The sequence below is a fragment of the Myotis myotis genome, unplaced genomic scaffold (assembly GCF_014108235.1).
Source record: "Myotis myotis isolate mMyoMyo1 unplaced genomic scaffold, mMyoMyo1.p scaffold_m19_p_8, whole genome shotgun sequence".
Taxonomy (NCBI): Eukaryota; Metazoa; Chordata; class Mammalia; order Chiroptera; family Vespertilionidae; genus Myotis; species Myotis myotis.
Genome location: NW_023416390.1, coordinates 47,532,749 through 47,558,519, shown reverse-complemented (window position 1 = coordinate 47,558,519; position 25,771 = coordinate 47,532,749). Strand labels below are relative to the sequence as shown.

At 36.4% G+C, this 25,771-nt stretch overlaps 1 protein-coding gene and 1 pseudogene across 12 annotated transcripts in view; one reads left to right on the top strand and one right to left on the bottom strand.

The window, feature by feature from the left end:
* UBR3 (ubiquitin protein ligase E3 component n-recognin 3) overlaps positions 1–25,771 on the top strand; it is a 188,863-nt gene that overhangs the window by 61,486 nt on the left and 101,606 nt on the right. For all 12 annotated transcript variants that reach the window (XM_036319910.1, XM_036319916.1, XM_036319918.1 and 9 more), the window contains exons 8-11: positions 1,098–1,326; positions 12,269–12,448; positions 13,025–13,158; positions 24,504–24,590. In XM_036319910.1, coding sequence (XP_036175803.1) covers positions 1,098–1,326; positions 12,269–12,448; positions 13,025–13,158; positions 24,504–24,590 — 630 coding nt within the window. The remainder of the gene's footprint in view (positions 1–1,097; positions 1,327–12,268; positions 12,449–13,024; positions 13,159–24,503; positions 24,591–25,771) is intronic.
* LOC118661441 lies at positions 17,239–24,079 on the bottom strand (annotated as a pseudogene).

The following is a 25,771-nucleotide window of genomic DNA, read 5'->3' as shown; positions in this document are numbered from 1 at the left end:
CCTTTCTCTACTAAATTTTAAAAATATACATCTCAGCTATGGCTTATTGTGTTGTAGCTCTGAGGACTGATATAACACTGTGAAAGAACATAGGGTCTGCAGAAGAAGCATAGTATCAAAGATCTGTGGCAAAGCACCACTGTCAAACAGAATTCCTAAGGGTTGCCCTTCTGCATGGAACTTGGTCCAAAGGAATGCTGGGTGACAAACATAAAAACAATTGCTCAAATAAATATATTGTTACAAATTCTTCGAAGGAGAGGTACAGGTGCTATGAGTATGTGTAATGGGGGCAATTGAATTTAGATTGTGGGGTTAGGTATGGGAAAACATGGAATTAGTAGCTGCCTGCCATAAAGTTAAATACAGAACAGTTATTGACTAATGTACTCATGTAGGTAGATGAAGTCTCTAGTCCCAGAGTGTCTGGACTCACCTGTTACCACTGTATAGTTATGGCAAAATGACATAGCCTAGTGTATGAAAAAGAAAGTGAATCATGCTATAGTTCTTTTTATGGCTTAGGAAATAGGGCCTCACTTTAATAATGCCATTGTTTGGTGACGTTATAACTGCTTAGGAAAATAACAGAGGAAATAAATGTACATGTTACACAGAAAGAATATTTAGTTAGATTAGTGGCTTTCTGAACAAATAGGAGAAGATATTTCTTTTGGAGTAATCACATTGACTCACTTGTTAAGTTATATGAAACCTGTGATAGTTTTTAACCGAGACTTTAGATTTTGTTTTTAAAGTAGGTAGCACAGAACAGAGAGAAATATTTTGACAATAAATTGATTTATTTATGAGCATAGTGAGAATTTGTATTTTAAACTATGGTATTTGTAGTTGCTTTAAAATTTTAATAATTTAAAATGCCTATTAAATATTTTTTAACCATCAAAATATTTTGCTGATGTTTCAAAAAATGGGGAAATATGACTTAAGACTACTGTCATCATTGAAATTATTTTTTCAGTTACCTTGGACATCATCACAAACTAATTAATAGTTTAATGTAATATATTGGAAAATGTGTAATAAAAGTCAAAGTTAAACTAATGTGGGTTTTTTTCTATTTAAAACATTTACAGGTTGCTTTTACAAAAACTTTTGTTCAGCATTATGCCTTCATTATGAAAACACTGAAGAAAAGTCATGAATCAGACACGATGTCTAACAGAATTGTTCATATTAGTGTTCAGTTGTTCAGCAATGAGGAGCTAGCAAGACAGGTAACAGAAGAATGTCAGCTGCTGGATATTATGGTCACTGTGCTATTATACATGATGGAAAGTTGCCTTATTAAAAGTGAGCTACAAGGTAAACTCAGAATTATTTTCACTAGTTTTATTAGTATAATGTGTATACCTACTCTTAAAACCTCCTTGTGTGTTTAAAAATAGCTTTCAAAATATTATAAAATAGTACATATTTGTAAAAGAAATTTTTGGAAAATTTTCAGTAACATTTAAAACAAAACTTTAAAATCACCTGTAGTTTAGAAGCCCCAGTCACCTAATGGATAAGGCATTGGCCTCCTAAAATCACCTGTAGTTTTGTTATTCACAAATAACTTGTTAACATTTTGGGATATTTTCTGTCATTTTGTATGATAATATATTTATATGTATATATACATACATACTTAAAAATATGTTACCATAGTGTACATGTCAAGAATATGTGTTTTAATGGTTGCAGGTATTAATATCATATGGCTTTACTATAATTTAAACATTTCCTAATTAGATATGTTCCTTTTCTTATTATAAATTTTTTACTATCAGACATTTTACTATACCTATACTTTTTATAATGTAAAAGTTGAATAAATCTTAACTTTTCTGTGCTGCCATAATGAATCTTTGATTTTCTTATTTTGTGCCACTGTATGGTTGATACTCCTCAAATTGCCATACATTTCTAGGACCTTATCACATTCTCATTTCTCTGAAGTCTTTCATCTTGACTTTACCTCCCTATAATAATGTATATTATGTGAATGTTTGCTATGTATTAGGAACTGTGTGAATACTATTTGTATGTTGTTTTAATTAAACTTCTGAACAACTCTCTGAGATTGACATTGTTACTATCCCCACTTTAAAGATGAGTAAATTGAGGCATAGTGAAGTTAGTTCATTTGCCATAGAGTATACAGCTAGTAAATGACAGAGCCAAGATTCAGAATTCATATACTCTGATTCAGAATTTTTGTTCTTCACCATGACACTGCCAGGCCAACATTGATAAGACTGTGTCTTCTCTTGTTGGCACCTGGAGTTAACCTTTAAAATAACAACAACCAGTACTTCAGATTAAATCTTAGGACCTTCCCATTTTCTGTAGTTGAGACTTGCTTTGTTCCAATGTTGCCTTCTTCTGCATATCGTCTCCTATTGTCTGTTTTCAGATGTGATACCATAGCCTGAAAATTGATATATGCTCAGTGCAGGGCACATGCTTTATGTGTAATAATAGCTAGCTAATAATTATGATAGCTACTATCTTTTGAGCAGTCATTGTATGCTATGCTCTTTTCTCAGTACTTTATATGTATTATAGATATTGCTTTCTCCATTTTATAGATGAGGCAATTATGGCTTAGGGAGTTAAATCAATAGTTTATAGTTTTACAGCTGTAAAGATGTACAGCTCGGTGTTTCACTTCAAAACTCATACTTTTGCCCACTGTGGGACTATTTTCCCATTGTAGGTATAGTGGGAGAATAATACATTTTATACATTAAGCCAGGGGTCCTCAAACTACGGCCCGCGGGCCACATGCAAATACAAATATTGTATTTGTTCCCGTTTAGTTTTTTTACTTCAAAATAAGATATGTGCAGTGTGCATAGGAATTCATAGTTTTTTTTAAACTATAGTCCGGCCCTCCAACGGTCTGAGTGACAGTGAACTGGCCCCCTGTTTAAAAAGTTTGAGGACCCCTGCATTAAGCAATATACCTCTTCACTTCTTTAAAGGAAAATTTAAAATCCACTTTGTGTTATAGTTTTTCTATCTTCTTGTAAGACGACCTTTTATTTCTTAGAGATTTAACTACTAACTATACATATTGCTCTTTCTTTTATTTTTGAAAAGACCTTTTAAAAAATAGTATTTTTAATTTATAAACAAGAAAACTTTTTAAATTTAGAAGTATCTGCTCTTTTGAAAAGAATCTGCAGTCTATTTTGTTGACTAAATGATTCTGCTGTGCTTACATTATATGGTTTTATTTGGTCTACAAAGAAGAATATATGGGAAGAAGAATATTTGTATATGCGTCTGCCTCCCATTTTTTCCCCATAGATAACTTTCCAGAGAGAGTTTTTGAATTTGTTTTTATCTCTAATCACTCAATAACTTACCTCAATCTAGTGCAGCCGTGGGCAAACTACGGCCCGCTCCTGCCCGTTTGAAATGAATAAAACTATTGAAAAAAAAGACTGTACCCTTTTATGTAATGATGTTTACTTTGAATTTATATTAGTTCACACAAACACTCCATCCATGCTTTTGTTCCGGCCCTCCGGTCCAGTTTAAGAACCCATTGTGGCCCTCGAGTCAAAAAGTTTGCCCACCCCTGATTCTAGTGTCTGCTTCCATCATTCTGTTGTTCTTTCTAAAATTGTCGACGACTCCAGTGGCCACATGTCCTATGTTCCCAAAACAGCCCCAAATTATGACTGTTGTTCTGATATAGTTATTAATATAATCTCTTTTAGTCTCAAAAGAGTCCCAGTTTATATAATACATTACATTGTTGTCCTTTTTATGGCCTACATCAGGGGTGGGAAATCTTTTTTCTGCCAAGGGCCATTTGGATATTTATAATATCGATTTTGGGCCAAGCAACTTTATCAACTTAAAAATTAGCCTGCTATATTTGGTCAAACATTTAATTAGCTCACCACTCATGCCTTGGCAGGGCCAGACCAAATGACTTCCATGGGCCAGATGTTCCCCACCCATGGACATGATGAAGAAATCAGTGGCCACTCTTTGGACCTTATCTTGTTTGATTTTCAGTAGCGTTTCACACTATTGATTTTCTGCTCTTTTTGTGGCCCAGTACTCTTTTCTACTTGTCATATTGATGTTAGTGTTTCTTGGCACTTGGTCCTGATATCTCTGCTCTTCTCATTTTCCCCATATTTTGTGAAATCATATTGCATGGTCTTATTTGTTTTCTATATATGCTTCCCTTCTAGTGCTGGAAATTGGTCTGTCCTGGAAATTCTTGTACAAGTTGAATGTTGTAGAAGCTAAATAGCTATAGGTAACTTTTCTAAGATCTTTAAATACAAATGTATTTTTTCTAGTAAATTACATTATTTCTAAGCCCAGGTCTAAAATTATCTTTAGCTGCTATGCTGTTTTTTCTACTTTTAAAAATAGTATAGCATTTCATAGTACATATTTACTGGTTTTATAAAAGCATCATAAGTTATTCTCATTTTTGCATGAGTAGTATTGGAATGAGCTTTAAATATATTAAATATAACTAGCCACAGATGTTACAACAGGATCTCTATACTTTCTTTTTTATTTAATTTAAATTAAATCTTTATTGTTCAGATTATTACATTTGTTCCTCTTTTCCCCCCCATAACGCCCCTCCTCCCAGTTCCCACCCCACCCTCCGCCCTCACTTCCCACCCACTGTCCTCATCCATAGGTGCACGATTTTTGTCCAGTCTCTTCCCCCATCCCCCACACCCCTTTCCCCCTCAAGAATAGTCAGTCCATTCCCTTTCTATGTCCCTGATTCTGTTATAATCACCAGTTCATTCTGTTCATCAGATTATTTATTCACTTGATTCTTATATTCACTTGTTGATAGATGCGTATTTGTTGTTCATAATTTGTATCTTTACCTTTTTCTTCTTCCTCTTCTTAAAGGATACCTTTCAGCATTTCGTATAATACTGGTTTGGTGGTGATGAACTCCTTTAGCTTTTCCTTATCTGTGAAGCTCTTTATCTGACCTTCAATTCTGAATGATAGCTTTGCTGGATAAAGTAATCTTGGTTGTAGGTTCTTGGTATTCATCACTTTGAATATTTCTTGCCACTCCCTTCTGGCCTGCAAAGTTTCTGTTGAGAAATCAGCTGACAGTCGTATGGGTATTCCCTTGTAGGTAACTGAGTTTCTTTCTCTTGCTGCTTTTAAGATTCTCTCTTTGTCTTTTGCTCTTGGCATTTTAATTATGATGTGTCTTGGTGTGGTCCTCTTTGGATTCCTTTTGTTTGGGGTTCTCTGCGCTTCCTGGACTTGTAAGTCTATTTCTTTCAGCAGGTAGGGGAAGTTTTCTGTCATTATTTCTTCAAATAGGTTTTCAATATCTTGCTCTCTCTCATCTTCTGGCATCCCTATAATTTGGATGTTGGTACGCTTGAAACTGCCCCAGAGGCTCCTTACACTATCTTCGTATTTTCGGATTCTTTTTTCATTTTGCTTTTCCGGTTGGGTGCTTTTTGCTTCTTCGTATTTCAAATCTTTGACTTGAATCTTGCGATCCTCTGGTCTGCTGTTGGGAGTCTGTATAATATTCTTTATTTCAGTCAGTGTATGCTTAATTTCTAGTTGGTCCTTTATCACAACATCGAGGGTCTCATTAGATTGCTTTAAGTTTATTGGCAGTCTCTAGAAGACTCTTGAAAGACCTCAAAAGTGTGGTTTTGAACTCTATATCCAGTAGTTTGCTTTCCTCCATCTCTGTCATTTGTGTCCCGTTTCTTTGTCTAGGCATTTTTTTATGCTTCGCTGTGTTGATAGAGTGGCTTTCTGTGCTAAGTGTCCCAATTACCTGAGGTAGACACTCTTGGTGCACCCCCTTGTGGTCTTTGTGTGCAGTCTTGTTGTAGCTAAGCCTTGATTATTGTAGGTAACACTGGGGGGGATTTGGCCTCCAGGCCAATTGGCTGTGAGAATCAGCTGTGTCTGCAGTGGGAAAACTTCTGTCCTGGATCTCTAGGGCGATGCTAATCTAGCCTCTGCCTGAGGCTAACCAGCAAATGCCTCCGTGCAAGGCTTGAGTGGGGTGGGTCCCAGGGGATCAATAGGGCGGGTGGAGTGAGCAGTTATGGCTGCTCTCAGTCCCGTCCCCAGAGGCTCTGCCTCTCAGTGTCCCAGCAACTGCTGCAAACCTCGGAGAGAAAGCTGCCCTCGAGTTCCGATGGATGCCAGACAGTCCCGCTTCTCCTGTTTGAATCTGGGTCCCCAGAGACTTGCCCGGAACTGGAGCTCAGAGCCTGAGACTCCCTTCCGATTGAAACAGACAACTGCGCCCTCAGCCGCCAGCCACTCCGCACGCACCTCCGCACCTTTGTATTTTACTTCAGCACCGCACCTCCTCTGCGTCTCGGTATGCTTTTCTCTTTCCTTCTAGTTGTAGAATTTCCCCTCAGCCAGCCTTCCTGTGGGTCTGGGTGATGTCCGTTCCGTCTTTTAGTTGTATTTTTGAAGTGGTTGTGCGAGGCAGCAATCTCCGGTGTTTACCTATGCCCCCATCTTGGTTTCTCTATACTTTATTTTTAATTTTTTTTTAACAGTCTCCATCTAACCTTTGCATAAATTGAAAGTTTTTTCTGTACTATAGTAAATACAGGAGCTGACACAATGAGAATTCAATGACCACAGCAATAGCTTAAGATTTAAAGGAAAAAGCCTCACCCTGGCTGGTGTGGTGCCATTCTGTGCACTGAAATGTTGCTGGTTTGATTCCGGGGCAGTGTGTGCAGGAGGCAGCTGATCAATGTCTCCCTTTCACGTTGATATTTCTCTTTCTCCCTCTCTCTCCCACTCTCTCTAAAAGTCAATAAAAATATATATTTTTAAAAAACAGGAAAAGCCTTGCCTTGGCTGGTGGTTCAGTTGATTAGAGTGTCATCCCTATACACCAAAGTTTTGGGTTTGATTTCTGGACAGGGCACATCAATGATTCTCTCTCTCTTTTCTGTCCTTTCTCTCTCTAAAATCAATCAATAAATAAAAAATTAAAAAAGATTTAAAAAAAAGGGAAGAGCATCTGCTAGTGACCCCTACATTACATTTTTATTTTGTTGTATTCATTTTTACACCATACCACTGTGCTGTCCCAAACATAATTCATAACTTCAAATTCCTGAAATTTTCAGTTTGCCTTTTAAATCATTCTGGGTAAAATGGGACTTAAAACCAGGCGTTGCATAACAACAGGAATATCTGTAGTTGCTAGAAATCCTAGTTTGATCTTCTGTCCTTCATATCAAACTTTATTGAATTATATTCTTTCAGTGTCTATAAGCAACTCAAACACACTATGTCCACACCAAAAACTCAATATCCCTCTATCAAGCCTGCTTCATTTCTGTTATCTTGTATGTGCATGTATGTATGTATGTATGTGCTGGGGTCCAACCCCAGCAGGTCAAGGGGTCCCCAAAGGTGTTGACAGAGTCGGCGAAGAAGGAAGGACACGGAGACAGTGTTCAGTTGATCAGCAGCCTAGCCAGGATCTCCAGCCAGGATCTCCAGCCAAGTTCTGGTCTGGATCTCCAGAGAGGTCCTGGTTAGGATCTCCAGCCAGGTTCTGTGTCCATGTTCTCTTGCTAGGTTCTCCAGCCAGGTTCTGTAGCCATGTTCCCTCACTAGGTTCTCCAGCCAGGTTCTGTCCAGGTTCTCCAGCCAGGTTCAGTCACCAGTTTCTAGTCAGGTTCTCTTGCCATGTTCTATCCAGGTTCTGTAGCCAGGTTCTGTCTCTAGGTTCTGTTGCCAGTTTCTGTCCAGGATCTTTTGCCATGTTCTCTCCAGTGAAGTTCTTCTGTCTCTAGGTTCTGTCTTCTAAGTTCTGTCTTCTAAGTTCTGTGTCTTGCTGTCTTGTTACATCTGTATTTATACCAGTTGATTCCAATCCTATCAATCTCTATTCCAAAGGTTAGGGCGTTTCTTATCTCCATTCCAGGGAGTAAAGATTATGTAGCTTAAGCATGATTGTTCATAGTTAAAGTGATTAATTACCCGCCTGGCACTTAGTTAAGAGGTTTTATTCCCTCCCTAACTTCAGGGGAAAATCCCTACCTGGGGAAACAACCTTTCTCAGAGACCTTGGTTAAAACACATAGTGCCAAGAAGGTGAGCAAACATATTAAGAACAGTATGCCATATATGCCAGGTCCCTTGAAACAGCAAGCATGGACCGGCTCCCGGCATGTATGTGTATATGTATGTGTGTGTGTATGAGTACACAAATTTATATTTTGGTACCACTGCATAATCATCTACACAGCTGCCCAACCTAAAAACCTAGGAGTCATTTCTGAGTTCTTGTTGCTCCTTGGTGATATAGTCTAAACATCTTAAAATAGCCACTTCTCTTTGTCTCTGCATCTTCATGTCACCACCATAGTTGAAACAATAGTTATCTCTAGGCCTCTACCACTAGTTATCACCGCCATTCTTTAGTCACTCTCCACGCTACACATCATGTCCCCTTTCTTACCACCTTGCCACCTTCCAGTGGCTTGCCATTCTCTTTACATGAACTTCAAACTCCTGAATCTGATTTATAAGGATCTCTAGCCTCATTTCTGCCACCTATTCTTTGCATTCTTTGTCTCAGTGATTTTATCTTAAAAAAATAATTTTTATTGATTTTAGAGAGGAAGGGAGTGGGAAAGAGAGATATAAATATCAGTGATGAGAGAGAATCATTGATCGGTTGTCTCCTGCATGCCCCACACTGGGGCCCAAGCCTACAAGCCAGGCATGTGCCCCGACTGGGAATCTAACCATGCCCTCCTGGTTCATAGGTCAATGCTCAACCACTGACGCATACCAGCTGGGCCTCTTTTTTATTTTTTTTTACAGCTTTGTCTACTTAGAACACCATTTTCTTCTCCATCCCTAATTTCTTTGGCTAATCTCTAATTCCTGTTTTATTCTGTATATCTCAGTTTAAATATCTCTTCCTCAGGAGACTCTTCCTGAATTGTAGACTAGTTTTATTTGTTCTTATGACTTCCTGTACTTTTCTTGTTATAGTCTCTATCATACCCACTGTCTTCTTAGATCTTAATCTCAGTGAAAAGAGAGACTATATAAGTCTTTTTTTAAATAAAATTAAAAAAAATATTTTTATTGATTTCAGAGAGGAAGGGAGAGGGAGAAAGAGATAGAAACATCAATGATGAGAATCATTCATCGACTGCCTCTTGGACACCCACTATTGGGGATCTAGCCCGCAGCTCAGGCACGTGCCCTGACTGAGAATCTAACTGTGACTTCCTGGTTTGTAGGTCGATGCTCAACCACTGAACCATACTGGCTGGGTGAAACTATAGAAGTCGATTTATTTACCACTTTAATCTCAGAGCTTAATAGACTACCTGGTCCTCAGTAGGTGCTCAATAAATAATTGTTGATGATTGACTCTCATTTAACATTGAATCATTACTCTCTAGTGATGAAAGTACGCAGGGAAAAATAGAAGTACTAATCATTTTATGTCATTAAAGATTCTAAGGTGTTTTTCACAAGATTAATATTTAAAGTAGTGTCAAGAAAAATAGTGATTTTGGGTAATTATACTCTGCTTACTTATCCTCTGTTTTTAATGAAATAGAACAGCGATCAATGTTTAAATATATATATTTTTAAAAGTCTCAGCATCCCTAAGCACTCTCCCATCAATATCAATGGCTCACAACTACAGTGGCAGTAGTTGTCAGTCAGAGGGCTTTTCTGAATCTCAGGTGTGGGTTATTTATAGAAAGTCCCTTACTCCCTCTTCCTCATTCAGTTATACCCTCTCTTATCCTGTTGAGAAGCACTAAAAGAGAGTGTACTTAACTTTGTGGGTCCTGTTCTTACATATAGTTAAATTTCAGTGTGATAAGAGTCCCCTTACTTGCCTCAAGTTCAGCAGCAAAGGCATCATAGTTGAGACTCAAATTCCACATGCTCATTTAGTTCTTACTTGTTTAAGTTCATACCTTGCAAAAATTAAAACAGATATCAATCTTGCCAAAAGAAAGCAAGTATTCATATTAAACATCAAGAATTGGAAAAATAATTTCATAGACTGAAACCCAAATTCAATGTATGGAAATTAAGAGGTTCAGTAGAAGCCCTCCTCACGAGTTTGACAGTAAGTGGTTAAAGTGAAGAATCATTAAAAATGATACATACTGCTTTGGCCAGTTTGGCTCAGTGGATAGGGTGTCGGCCCTTGGACTGAAGGGTCCTTGGTTCGATTCTGGTCAGGGGCATGTATCTTGGTTGCAGGCTTGATCCTCTATCTCGGTCCAGGAGGCAACCAATTGATGTGTCTTCTCTCATCGGTGTTTCTCTCTCTCTGTCTTTCCCTCTCCCTTCTACTGTCTCAAACAAAGAAAAGAAAAATCAATGGAAAAATATCCTCAGGTGAGGATTAACAACAAAATATACATTACCTTAAACAATGCATTTAACCTAAAACACAGAAATGCATGCTCATTCTCCAGTCTTAATTTTGGGCAAAGCATTTTTAGGGTGTGGTTTCCTTGACTAAATTCTTCGTCTTTCTTATATATATATATCACATCTTTAATGCATCATCTGTGATTTTCAGTTTCAGTTTCCTTAAAGTAGAATAGGAACATTAGATCTTAGTGGCTTCACTATATCTAAAAATCTTTCTAGGCTTTTATGATTTTTCCCCTCCAAGATTTTTTAGCATTTTCTCAGGCACCTTTATTGTCTCTTAAAAGCTTATGATCCAGTTTTTGTAATGTTTCTCTCTATGCTTTCATATTTCATCAGTTCATATACTTTTAATTTAAATTTTCTAATTATAATAAAAACAACAGTTTATATGAACAGAAATGAAAACTGACTCTGGATAAGCATATACATACTAGGCTCTTATACTAGGCTTTTATACCAACCATTCTGTAAATTATGGCTATTAGGGTATTTTACAGTGGGATTGGGGAGCTTGTTTTTCCAGTGAATCAGTTTAATTGGAATTGGTTAAGAGAGCTAATGCATTTGTGATAACTTCTATTGTAAAGATTTTGTAAAAAAAAAAAAAAAAAAGGAAGATTTTATATAAGCATACCCCCTCTCCAGCAATGTATTTACATTTTGAGGATTTTGCCCTGGCCTAGTAGATCAGTTGGTTATAGCATCATTCCGATATACGAAGGTTGTGGGTTCAATCTCTGGTCTGGGCACATACAAGAAGCAACCAATGAATGCATAAATAAGTGGAACAACAAATCGATGTCTCTGTCTTCCTCCCTCCTTTCTTCCTTTTTTCTCTCTCAAATCAACAAAAAAAGATTTAAAAACTGAAACTGTAAAAAAATGTTTTTGAGGACTTTTTTTAAGGCTTAAGTTTATGTGTGTTTTCTGTTCTTTCATTTTTGAAATACTGTTTTTGCTAAGAAATTGTATTTACATATTCTTTGAGTAGAAAGTAATTAAATATATAGTTTAAATCACAGATTTGATAGCTAAGATGGAATGAGATTAATCTGGGAATAAAAATATTTATTGATTTGGACTGAAATATTGCATTATGTCATTGGAATCAAGAAAATAATATCTACACTAATAAAAGAGAAACATGCTAATTGATGTCACTCTGCTATGCCCACTAGCCAATCAGATGAGTATGCAAATTAACCCAACAAAGATGGCAGTTAATTTGCATTCACAGGCGTGGAGCGAAGACTGTAGGCTCCAGCCAGAGTGAAGACTGAAGACTGAAAACTAAAGAGGCTTGGCTGCAGCAGAGAAGCCAAGCCTCACTGCGGGCCACAGTGGAGAAGGCAAGCCTCGCTGTGGCTGCAGTGGAGAAGCCTAGCCTCGAGGCTTGGCTTCTCCGCTCCGGCCGGACCAAAGGCCTGGGTCCCGGGTGCTGGAGGAAAACCGGTGCCAGCAGCCAGGGGAAGGAAGGCCTATTGTGCGAATCTTCGTTCAACGGGCTTCTAGTGGTTTTATAAACATAGTTAACTCAGTATCATATAATATGTTGGACATAATAGTAAACATTATTATAATGTGCTAAGCATTATGTTAACATTTCATTTAATTCCCTTAAGATAATGTCTTTTTCCATTTTACAGATGTGGAAATTTATTCAGAGTCTAACATATTTAAAGCCATATAGATATTAAATGGCAAGCTTGGTTTGAATTTAGGTGTCTCTGAATCTAAAGTATATAATCTGTAAAGTATAATCCTTGTAAAGTTTTTTTTAAACTTATTTTTGGGCTGTGTGTGTTTGTTTTAGATGAAGAAAATAGTTTACATGTGGTAGTGAACTGTGGAGAAGCATTACTGAAGAATAACACTTATTGGCCTCTTGTCAGTGATTTTATTAATATTCTTTCTCATCAAAGTGTGGCTAAGAAATTTTTGGAGGACCATGGTCTGTTAGTTACATGGATGAACTTTGTATCTTTCTTTCAAGGTATGAATTTTATTTTTTTGTTAATTTCTTTAGTTTACCAAATGCCTAATGCGGAGCTATCAACTACTAATTAAAAGATAATAGCACATTATTTGGTTACATGTGAAGTGTCTCATTTTAATTAATTGATATTTGTAAATACTTTAATAAAGTATTCATGACGATACATCAGAATTATAAAAATGTCAAAATATTAAAAAGGAAACGAGAATAAGAATGTAATTTTTTTAGTATTTTAAACGATTATTCTGGAAGTTTCTATTCTCTAAGAAGATTCATAATGCTTTCATAAAAATCTCAACTAGCATCAGTTAAAATAATTTTAACTTTTTAATTTAATAAATTTAATTATGTTATATAAGAGACAATTTGCAAAGTATTTATAAGAAAATCTAGTTTGTAAAGAATTCCAAAAGGACTAGATTGTTATATTTTTAATAATTTACTTATTTCTATACATATTGCTATTTGTGTGTATATTAGAATATGTTTGGTACTAGGAAGTATTTTATTTGATTTTTAATAGGAAATCTTATTTTCATTAATAAGGCTTATATCTGTTTTAATTTTTGTAAGGTATGAACTTAAACAAGCGAGAACTAAATGAGCATGTGGAATTTGAGTCTCAGACCTACTATGCTGCCTTTGCTGCTGAACTTGAGGCATGTGCACAGCCAATGTGGGGGCTTTTATCACATTGTAAAGTGAGGGTATGTTTATTTTTGTTAATTCCTATAAATACCTTTACAATAATTAATTAAGAAAAAAGATGTGAAAACATTTATTTGTATACATATGTATAATAAGGTTGCAATGTTTAGTTCTGAACTCACCTCTATGAAAGCTGACTTGAGACAGTAACTATTTTTCTTAGACAGGCTGGACTTCATTTATATTATCAAATCTTTCCAGCCTTCCCTTGTTGTGAATATAAATCTCTGCACTCATCTTTATTGTTTCATTTTATACATTATCAGTTAGTTGCCTGATTTGTCTTGTCTTTCAAGGGATGAGGATAGTTATCAATAAAGTTTACACTTTTAAGATTCCAAGCGCAAAATCAGCATACATTTTATACAAATTCCAGTTGTTTATAAACAAAATCTAAAGGTAACATAGCAGCAACATAAATTCTTTTAATTGGATAAGAAAATGCTTATTTATAATTGTGTGTATGTATGTCTTTCTATACAAACACATATTTTACTTTTGTATTTTGAAGTATTGGTTTGATGGGACTCCAGAATCCTTGGATAATCCAGAAAAATGGAATTCCCCAATCCTTAAACTAAGAACTTGACTAAGATTTTGCTATATAGGTACCAGGAAGTCCAGCCTGCATACCTGTACCAATAAGCATGCTGTACAAGATTTTATAGTAGAAATATTTTGAAACTCTGGGTTCCGGTTGGGCACTGCCTCTTTCTACTTAGGTGACTTGGCCTGTTCATTTTAAACTACTTGAACTTTGCAGTCTCAGTCTTTATCCTTATTTTTAAAAAAGCAAAATGAAGGACAGCAAAGCCTGAACTTTTCACAGGGTTATTATGAGGCTCTCTTCCATATACTCTTTAAGTGTATATGTTTCTTTAAGCAGATTTATATTTTCTCTCATGACTTCAGCTATTTTCTAAATGCAGATGACTCACAACTTGATTGCTGTCCTGCTAGGTTCAGATTTCCAACAGCTCTGGCTACTCATGTAGATAGATCTCCTTATTAGGTACATGTTTTCTCAGGTCCCTAACTAACTTCTAAAATCATCTGTTCATACTGCGTTCTTTATGTTACTTAATGGTATCTTAAATGATGCGATTAGCTAGTATAGAAACCTTCTCCCATTGCTGTACCAGCCTTGTTTAACCTGTATAAGATGCCATGAATTCTCTTTTCCATTCCAGAAATATCTCCCTCCCACTTCTTTCCTCTGTCTTAATTTATTTCTGTATATTTAAAAAATCTGGGTTGTTAAGGCAATTTCTTAAATTGTTTTTCTGCCTTTGATTCTTCTTTTTGTAATCCATCCCAATACTTGTTACTTTTCTAAGTTCTGTGGATATCTCTTCTCTGCTTAAAAATTACTCAACTTCTCATCTGTCTCCAGGATAATGTTTGAGAGTTTTCTATAGAGGCATTTAAGATTCTACACAATTTGCCCTCAACTTATTTCTCTTAATTCACGTTCCTACCTACTTGCCTTCCTTGGATTACCATTCCTCAGCATGCAATGCTCTTTTTAAAAAATTTAACAGTCATGTCTCTTACTTTACTAATTCTCAAAATGTCTGGTTCCTTTTTACATACATACACAAACACTTTTAAACATAAACACAAAATTCAAGAGAATCAGATGGATAGATAAATTCAGGAAGCCAAATTCAGTATAAAAGAAAAGGACAGTCACCAAATTTTATAAATGATCTTCTGAACACCTTCTTTGGACATTGAGCTTGATATGTTATTTTAAATGTCCCATGTCACATGGTCCACAAGGTTTTCCTTCAGGATTCTGAAGTAATCAGTAGCCATACTTGTTATTAAGATGGGTTCCGTCATCTCCACTTTGACCTTGAGGTGGGACCCACACATAGTAGTTTGGAAATTTGGAGGAAAGTGTTGGAAGAAGTTTACCTGGACCGGAGCTTTCTTTTTCTTCAATTCATCTCCGTTTTCCTCATATTCATTCTTTGATGTTGAGGGGTCCTCACATCATGCAGCTGTTTCACCAGTCTCTTGATAATCTTTATTCTATTCCATTTGGCTGAGTAGAAACATGTTTCCATGCTGTTTTGTTTCTTTAAAACATGTGAGATCTGTGGGAGGGCTTGTTTTCTGCACTGCTTCCTCTGACCCTCTCTCCTGATGTAGTTTACTGCTTCCAGCCTCCAGTTATTTTTTTTCCTCCCCGATCCTTCCTTTTTTCAAAAATTTTTATCTTTATTGTTGAAAGTATTACAGATGTCCCTAGTTTTCCCCATTGACCCCCTCCACCCAGGACCCACCCCCGAAGGCCATCACCACACTATTGTCTGTGTCTATGTGTTATGCATATATGCATTCTATGTTCTTTGGTTAATCTCTCCCCACCAACCACCCCTGCCTTCCCTCTGAGATTCATCTGTCTGTTCCATGCTTCAGTGTCTCTGGATCTATTTTGTTCATCCATTTATTTTGTTTATTAGATTCCACATATGAGTGAGACCATGTGATACTTTACCTGACTGACTTATTTTGCTTAGCAAAATACTCCCTAGGTCCCTCCATGCTATTTCAAAATGTAACAAATCCTTTTTTCAGCTGTGTAGTATTCCATGGTGTAGATATACCACAATTTTTTTATTTGCTCATATACTGGTGGACATTTTGACAGTTTCCAGATCTTAACTATTATAAATTGGGCTGCTGTGAACATAGGGGTTCAGATATTCTTTCTGAGTGGGATATTCTACTTAAAGTGGGATCACTGGTCAAATAGCAGTTCCATATTTAATTTTTTGTGGAACTCCACAGTGGCTGCACCAGTCTGCATTCTCATCAGCAGTGTACTAGGGTTCCCTTTTCTCCACGTCCTTGCCAGCACTTGTCACTTGTTGATTTGTTGATGGTAGCCATTCTGACAGCTGTGAGGTGATATCTCATAGTTGTTTTAATTTGCATCTTTCTGATGATTAGTGATCTTAAGCATTTTTTTCATATCTCTTGTCCACTTAGGCGGGATGCTTTGCCAAATTTTTAATTGGATTGTTTCTCTTCCTTTTGTTAAGTTGTATGAGTTCCTTATATATTTTGGAAATTAATCCCTTATCAGATATATCATGGGCAAATATATTCTCCCATACAGTGGGCTCCCTTTTCATTTTGTTGATGGTTTCTTTTGCTGTGGAGAAGCTTTATATTTCGATGTAGCTCAATTTGGTTATATTCTCCTTTGTTTCCCTTGCCCTAGGAGATGTATCTGTAAAACATATTGTCATGGGAGATGTCTGAGATTTTGCTGCCTATGGTTTCTCCTAGGATTTTTATTGTTTCACAACTTACATATAAGTCTTTTATTCATTTTGAGTTTATTCTTGTGTACTGTATAAGCCGGTGGTCTAGTTTCAGTTTTTTGCACGTACCTGTCCAATTTTCCCAACACCACTTATTGGAGAGACTTTCTTTATTCCATGTATGTCTTTGCCTCCATTGTCAAATATTAATTGAGAATAATTGCTTGAGTTGATTTCTGGGTTCTCTGTTCTGATTCATTGATCTGTTCTTGTGCCAGTACCAGGCTGTTTTGATTACAGTAGCTAAGTTTGTTGTGGCTATTTGTGTGTTTTTTTGGTTCCATATAAATTTTTTGAGTATTTGTTCTAGATCTGTGAAATATGCTGTTGATATTTTAATAGGGATTGCATTGAACCCATAGAATGCTTTGGGTAGTATGGACATTTTAATTATGTTAATTCTATCAATCTATGAACAAGGTATATTCTTCCACTTGTTTATATCTTCCTCTATCTCTTTTCAATGTCCTGTAGTTTTCTGAGTACAGATCTTGTACCTCCTTAGTTAAGTTAATCTTAATTTTTTGTTGCAATGGTAACTGGGATTTTTAAAAAATTTCTCCTTCTGTGAGTCCATTATTGGTGTATAAAAATACTGATTTCTGGATGTTAATTTTATATCCTGCTATATTTCCAAATTCATTTATTAAATCTAGCAGTTTTTGTGTGGAATCTTTAGGGTTTTATATGTATAATATCATATCATCTGTGAATAATGACAGTTTTACTTTCTTTCTGATCCTCCTTTTCTTTCTCCTCTTTCCCCTCTTCTTCTACTTTAGGCTCAGCCTTCATTCTCATTAGAATTGGAGGGAGTTCAGGACGCTTAGGGGGTATCTTTCCTACTGTTCCAGTTTTTAATTTGAATTTGTGTTCTTCTTTCATGACACCAAAGAAAGAAAGATGTAAACTTTTTAGCTTATTTTTCAGCATCTATAGTCTGACTTTTAGTCCTTTTTAGTTCCAGAATCTCTGCTGGCTTTACAGTTTTTGTCAGTCCTTTAAGTCTCTGTTGTTCTTTCCTCAGTTCAAAAGTTCTCAGGTGAAGTTTCGTCCAGGACACACCATCCAGTGCATTCCCTGTTCATTTAAGACATGAATGCATCTAAAGAGTTTGACGTGGTGACTGACAGAGCTTTGCTTGAGGCTTTCAGTCTCTCAGAAATTTCAGAGTTCTTTTTCAGCATCATTCAACTTTGTAACCAATGATTCAAAGGTCTCTGGCTTCTCATCAAATCTTCCCAGCCTTCTTCATTTAGTCTAGAAGCTTCTTCTTAACCAGTCCAATCAAGAAATATGTCATCATCATTGTCATAAAAGTCTTCCTCTTCTCAGTTCTTCACTTTCCTTTTGTGAGACACTGTCTCCTTCCTCAGAAATCTCAAAGTATCGAGGATTGGACAGGCTTCCAGTGAGCACTGGATCATTGCTTCTTTTTTCTTTCCCGAGTGTACAGCCTCAGCCACCAATTGTTTTCCAGTGGAATCATCCACAGGTAATCTAACCCTGTAAAGCCAAGTGCTGTGTCCCTGTTTATCAAAATCATATTCTATTTCTCAGGCAAAAATAAACCTTTGGAGAACCTTTTTTGGATACTTTATATAAAAGGCCTGCCTTGCCCTAGCCGGTTTGGCTCAGTGGATAGAGCATCAGCCTGTGGACTGAAGGGTCCCAGGTACAATTCCAGTCAGGGGCACATGCCTGGGTTGCGGGCTTGATCCCCAGTGTGGGGCGTGCAGGAGGCAACTGATCAATGATTCTCATCATTGATGTTTCTATCTCTCTCTCGCTCTCCCTCTCCTTGCTCTCTGAAATCAATAAAAAATATATTCAGCCTTTCCTGCTGAAATTCTATAACAATGGGGTTCTCTTCAGCCTCCTGATCTACAGCATCTTTTCCCATTCCCCAAGTGCACCCCATTTCATCTTGACTACTAGTATTTCTCTTCCTTTTAGTGGTATCCCTTTCCTCATCTTCATTTGAGTTTTACCCTTCATCTTTTCAAACATCATTTGTTGCTTCTTGCCCAATTCCTTCAATTGTGTTACTGTCAACTTGGATTCTACCTCTCGGTCTTCCTCTGGTCCCTGAAAAGAAAGAGCCAAGTGCTGCACAGAAATGAAGAACATGTCCGACTTGGAGCTGACAGTAGGTATGGGGTGGGATGTAAGTCTTGTTGAGAAAGGTGCCGTGGGTGCTTCCCAGGTCATAGAGGTAGGAATCAGGCCCATAGCCATTGTATTCTCCATTGGGGCTGGACACCCCAGGCTACAGCACAGCGTGGTACCCAGACACTGAAGGGTGTTTCTTGCACATGTTGCAGCTAGACAACCTCCCGAAAAGGCAACAACTGTTCCCTTTCAAGCTATGGGTGCAAAGGATCTTGCTGCCCTTCAGGTTTGTAGTCTGTAGGGGGCCATGGTTGGGTCTGCCTAATGGCAGCTCTTGGTAAGGGGGGAGCCCAGGCTGGGTCCCCCGGAACAGGAGCCACTGTGGGTCGCCACCTGCATTGTTCTTTCTCGACTTCTATGCTTTTTTTTAAGCTAGTCCCTTTTTTGGCATATGCTCTTTCATCCTCTCTGCTTAGTCCAGTGCTTCTTTTACATGAAAATCACCTGGGAAGCTTTAAAATTACATGTGCCTAAGCCCCACTGTCAGAGATTTAGATTTAATTGATGTGCAGTAGGATCTCAGCAGTGATTCTAATGATTGGGAAGAACCATTAGTGTTAGCTCTTCAAAAATTCTACTTATAAGACTCAATTTATATGTAATCTCTTCATTTAAGTTCTTTCAGTTAGGTTTATATTACCTTGTTAATCTCTATGTAAATTATTATAAACTGTCATATAATATGTGATTTGTTTGTTCATTCACAATGTTTATTGAATGCTATTCTGTGCTAGAGAGTATCTAGATTCTTGGGTTTTTGATGTTGAAAAAGTAGACTTGGTTCTTTCTCTCATGGAGCAATCTACTAGGGGAGATAGACATTAAGTAAATAAACATGTAGCTTTACTTTGTAAACTCTAAGTACTCTATAGAATAATAACAGATTGTTGTGATGGTAGGATCTCAGACTGATTAAATGTGAGGATCTGTGAAGGTCTTTCTGAAGAAAGATTATGTAGGTACCAGTTATGTGAACAATAAAACTGGGGTTACCAGGGTAGTAGGAGAGAGAGATTGGAATAGCCTGCCTCCAGTGATTGGTCCTTTTAAGGAATTTGTGGCTAGAGCAATAGAGTAGAACATGGAGTTGGAGAGAGTGGCAGGGATCAGATTATTAAAGCAGTTCCTTATAGATCATGTTAATGAATCTTGGATTTAGTTTTAAGGAGAAGCCAGTGAAGATTTTTAAACAGAGGTTTGATCTGATCAGATATATACTTAAAAGATCATTGTAGTTTTGGGAAGACTGATTGAGGGGGATGTGGAGAGCATCAGGACTAGAAGCAAATAAACCAATTAAGATAATAATAATTATCTTAATAATTAAGATAGTAGTCTAGATAGGACATTCAGCTTTGAAATTCAAGGTATATTCAAGATGCCCTTTAGATATTGAAGATGAGAATCAGTAGGCTTAGTGATGGATTGTATGTTATTGATGAGTGAGAGAGAAAGACTTTTGGGTAACTAGGTACAGAAATAGAAAAGATTGGTAGAAAAAGTAGGTTTAGAAAGATTAGAGTTAGTTTTAGATGTGCTAAGTTTGAGATGCCTATGAAATATCCAAGTGGAAATAGTGAATAGGCAGCTGGAATATATGAGGTAGAATGAACTAGAATAGATGGCTATATGAGTTTTGTGCTCAGAGGAGGAATCTGTACTAAGGTTATAAATTTTAGACCCTTGGGCATATAGATGATATTTATCATTGGCAATGGAATGAGATAAAGTAGGAAGAGAAGAGCAATGGACTCTGAAGAAACAACTAACATTTGGATATGGAGGGAATGAGAAAAACCAGAAAAATTCAGTGTCATGTAAGCCAATGGAAGACAGTGATTTAGGAGGGAGGATTGATACGATATTGATAATAAAAAGACATTATTTTAGGAGGTGCCAACAGTTTTGAGGATGACTTTGGATTATGAAGCTGAGGTTACATAATAATTAGAAATCATTGTTTCCAGGCAGTAGTTTATATATTTTAAGTTATTTACTTCAGAGAGGAAGGGAAAGGGAGAGAGAGATAGATACATCAGTGATGAGAGAGAATGATTAATCGGCTGCCTCCTGCATGCCCCACACTGGGGATTGATCCTACAACCCGAGCATGTGCCCTGCCTGGGAATTGAACCGTAGCCTCCTGGTTTATAGGTTGATGCTCAACCACTGAGCCTCGCCTACTGGGCAGTAGTTTATTTTTATTTTTAGCTCTGAAGGCCAGGATTGCAATGTGTTATGGTTCCCTTAATCTATAAAGTGAGAGAACAGACAGAAAGCAAGTTCATATTGTCCTGGTAGTATCTGAGACAGTAGTGTCTTGGTCCTAGATAAGATGATCTCTTGAGCACTTACAGTTTGCCAGACATTGTTCTTTACACTGTATTCTTGAGGTTATATTCTTTTTTAAAAAAAAATATATTTTATTGATTTTTTACAGAGAGGAAGGGAGAGGGATAGAGAGTTAGAAACATTGATGAGAGAGAAACATCAATCAGCTGCCTCCTGCACACCCCCTATTGGGGATGTGCCTGCAACCCAGGTACATGCCCTTGACCGGAATTGAACCTGGGACCCTTCAGTCCGCAGGCTGACGCTCTATCCACTGAGCCAAACCGGTTAGGGCTTGAGGTTATATGCTTACTTAATCCACATACCATCTCTAATGAAGTAAATAGTATCATCACTTTCTTTCATAGGTTAAATAACTTGTCCAAGTTCACAAAACTACAAGTGAAAGCTGAGTTTGAAACAAATTCATCCGATTTTATAACCAGTGCTCTTTACTGCTTTATTATAATTGTCTCTTAAGCAAGAATGTCTTTAGCAGCAGTGTTGTCAGGTTTTAGAAATGTAAACTAGAAGAAAGACTATTATTTAAGGCGGGGGGGGGGGAGCTATTTCTTTGTGTTTATATTCTCTAATTATAAAATTGAAAACTAAAAGATTAGCAATCAAAACGGGAACTTCACCTGATAGCTTTCTTTGTATGATTACCCTGAATTCTGTTTGGTTGTTGAAAATGGTAAGAGCTAGTTAAAACAGTAGTACTAGATTGTTTAATAACAGATAGAATGGATAAAGGATGGCTCATTTCTAGAATATTATTAATTTTTGCTTTTTGAACAGAACAAACAAGCTATAAAATCTCCACCTAGTGGCAACTTTGGATTACTGCATACTTGACAGAAGTGTCTGGCCTTGTCTCTGGGACACTTAACTGCTTATCAGAAGTAGTGCTAGACTATGACACAGAGCATTTTATTTATTTATTTTTTGACACAGAGCATTTTACATACATTATTTCATTTGCTTCTTCATAACAGTACTAGGAAGTAAGTAGTATTAATTCCCATCTTTACAAATGAGAAACGGAGACTCATACAATTTAAGTAATTTGCCAAAGATGATAAACTAACAGGTAGTTAGCATGCATACTAAATTTCTTTTTTGAGTGGGTGTGTTAGTGGTGAGGATATGGGAGAGAGATTAACTGAACAGATTATTAAATATGCTATATTTAGGAATGGAATAAACTGGCCACTTTTTAAAAGAGTCTTGATACCCACTTTTTAAATTATTCTCCAAAGGGATTGTGTCAGTTTACATTAGTGTTGAGAAGGAATAATGGTACTCCTTTGTCCAAATCCTTGATAAAATAGGAGAACATTTGGTTTTTAAAGTTTCTTTAGTCATTAATTATCTACCAGTTAGTTTGGTTATGACAGATTATTTATTGTAATTTATAAGTGCCATTATATTTTTTCCTGTGAGAGATGGGAAACAGAATGTGCTTTAAAAATAATATCTCTTTATAAAAGCCTAAACAACTGAACAACAGAACGACCAGTCAACCGGTCGCTATGATGTGCACTGACCACCAAGGAGAAGATGCTGAGTGCAGGAGCTGCCCCCTGGTGGTCAGTGCACTCCCACAGTGGGAGCACAGCTCAGCCTGAAGCTTCCCAGGCAGCACTACCAAGCAGCGGCAGTGGCAGGCACAGCGGGGCTAGGATGGGCAGAAGTGGTGCCCAGCCCCAGCTGGGGCTCCTCCCCAGCTGCCTGCCGCTTCAGGCACTACTACATTCCTCGTGGGACATCGGACTGCCGGTTTCGGCTGATCCTCAAAACTGGCAGTCCGATGTCCTGGAATGCGAGAGGGCACAGGCCAGGTTGAGGGACCCCACAGGTGCATGAATTTATGCACTGGGCCTCTAGTATTTTTATGAAGATAAATCTTTATAAATGGGATAGATTAGAACAGAGTGACTATTGGCAAGGAAACTAGATAAGTGATACTTGGTTTGGATCGTAGCAGAAATAGGTGGAAATAGGAGAGAACTTATGAGATAATAATATCAAGGAAGAATTAACAGGACATGGAGACTGAGCAGGATGAAGGAGGAGTCAACAATGAATGTGAAACTTAGCTTTCTTTAGAGGCCCAGAGTAATTTACATATGTAAAAAGATATTTACATATATAATATATTTAAAATTCACATAACATAAAATTCACCATTTTAACCTTTTTAAAGTGTACAGTTCAGTAGTTTATAGTATATTCACAAAGTTGTGCAACCATTACTACTAATTCCAGAACATTTTTATCACCTTCCCCTCCCTGCTTCATACCTTCCAATTTCAACCTCTTCTCATCCCCTGGAAACCTTCTCTCTCTTCTGCCTGAACTTGTTTATCTGGACATTTCATATAAATGGAATCATACAATATTTGGCCTTTTGTGTCTGGCTTCTTTCACTTAGTAATGTTTTCATGGTTCAGCTGTGTTACAGCATATATTAATCAGTACTTCATTTCTTTTTATGGCTGAGTAGTATTCCATCACATAGATTTTACTTGTCCATTCTTGAATTGATTCTTTTTTGTGTGTGGCTACTATGAATATTGCTTCTGTAAACATTTGTATACAAGTTTTTGTGTAAATATGTATGCTTTTAATTCTCTTGGGCATTTTACATTCCCACCAACTATGTATGAGAGTTTCAGTTTCTATCATTGCCAACACTTTTTATTTTACATTTTAAAATTATCGCCATCCTAGTTTATATGGATGGTATCTTACTGTGGCTTTGATTTGTATTTTTCTAATGACTGATAATGTTGAGCATCTTCTCATGTAAATGTCTATTCAGATTCTTAGCCCACTTTATTTTTGCAAAGGCTATCATCATTTATTTTCCCGTTTAACTTAATAGATGCCTATTTCACTGGATCCATTTCTCCATAAAGCATTAGTGACACATACTTATACTTTTTTCTTCTAAATTCTGTTGCAAACAAATATATTTATAGGTTACTTATAGTAGTTATATATTCGTCCCTTTTTATTTTTGTTGTTTTTTATTGTAGTAAAATATATGTAACATAAATTTTACCTCTCTAGCCATTTTTAGGTGCCTAATTCAGTGACATTAAGTACATTTATAGTGTTGTGTAAGCATGATCACTACCTATTTCCAAAACATTTTATCATCCCCCAAAAGAAACTCTGTACCTGTTAAACAATAAGATTAGAGAATTTATAATATTTTTGGGATGTCTTGAAATGGAACCTGGTTTATATTATATAAATCTATTTCAGCTTTGATTCATTTAAAGGAATATGTAGCAGATTGTGTTCTTTAATTTTTATAATTGTCATTGATTGTTAGTATTTGTGAAAGGGTGATTTCTTGAAATGAAAAATGTACTTGTTTTGAAAAAAATATTTTACCATTATATATAATGCATATAACTTAGTTTTATGTATTGCATATAATTTGAAGTTGAAAATACACACATATATATGTGCTGTATAACTTATTATTTTAGGAAACCCAAGAATATACTCGAAATGTTGTTAGATATTGCCTTGAAGCTCTTCAAGACTGGTTTGATGCAATTAACTTTGTAGATGAGGTATGTACATTTTTGATATATGTAAAAGCATTTAAGAAAAGAACTGTTAGATTATATTTAACACTGAAAATAATGAATACCTTTGTATAGGACAAGGGAAAGAAGTCAGAGTGAATAATATCATTAAGTTTTAAAAAGGAAGAAGTGGGACACCAGTTCCTTGACATCTAGGAGGTTCCACAGTGCATTACTTATGTTTGTTTATTTCCTAGAGAAGGGCATGATATTTTTTCCTGTGCTTAAATGTGTATGTCTCAGTATTTGTCAGGAGTAAATTAGTTTTATTTGAAGAGGTAAAAATGACAGTGCAAATGTGAATAGGATGGGGAATATTGATGGAAACAGTATCACAACTTTTTAAATTGGTCATCGTTTTTGAGTGGGTTTGAACAAAGGTGCTTGTTATTAATGAATAACATAGAACAGGCTCTGTATGAATTAAGCAAGGGCTTGCTTCTAATTAGTCAGACACATTTACTATTAGAAGCCCCTTTCATTCCTCTTATAAAGTGGCATCACAATATGCCATGTTTCAGACTACTTCAATTCCCTGGGTGATTTTTGAATCCTACACAGATGGAACCTCTGCTGTTCTTTTGTTCTTGTTGTTGTTTTTTCCCCCCCAAAACTGAAACTAACCCATTAAATTCCCTTTCCACACCCTAGCCTTACTCCACCATTATACTTTCTGTCTCTATGATTTTAACTAAGTAACTCATATAAGTAGAATCACAAAGTATTTGTCTTTTTGTGACTGGCTTATTTCACTTAGCAAAAAGTCCTCAAGGTTCATCCATCTTGTAGCATGTGTCAGAAATTTCTTCCTTTTTATGGAAGGCAAACTTTTATTTATTAGACTAATTTATAGACTTTTATTCACATAATGAGGAGGATGCTGTTCTCATATTTTTGAAAAAAACTTTCACGGATCTGACATATTGCAGCTCTTTATAGTTCTATACTGATACTACATTAGTATTATTATCTGAATGTTCTGGACAATATTTTTTAACATGAAAAACTACTAAAATTTATAAAAGCATTAAAAATACTTTTTTAATTTTTTAAAATTTGTTTAAAAAAGACAGCTATTGTGTACTTTTGCCCTATAGTGATAGCGTGACCCATGGGATTCACATATTTAAAATACAAATTCTATAATAGTCACAAGGTTGCCAAAA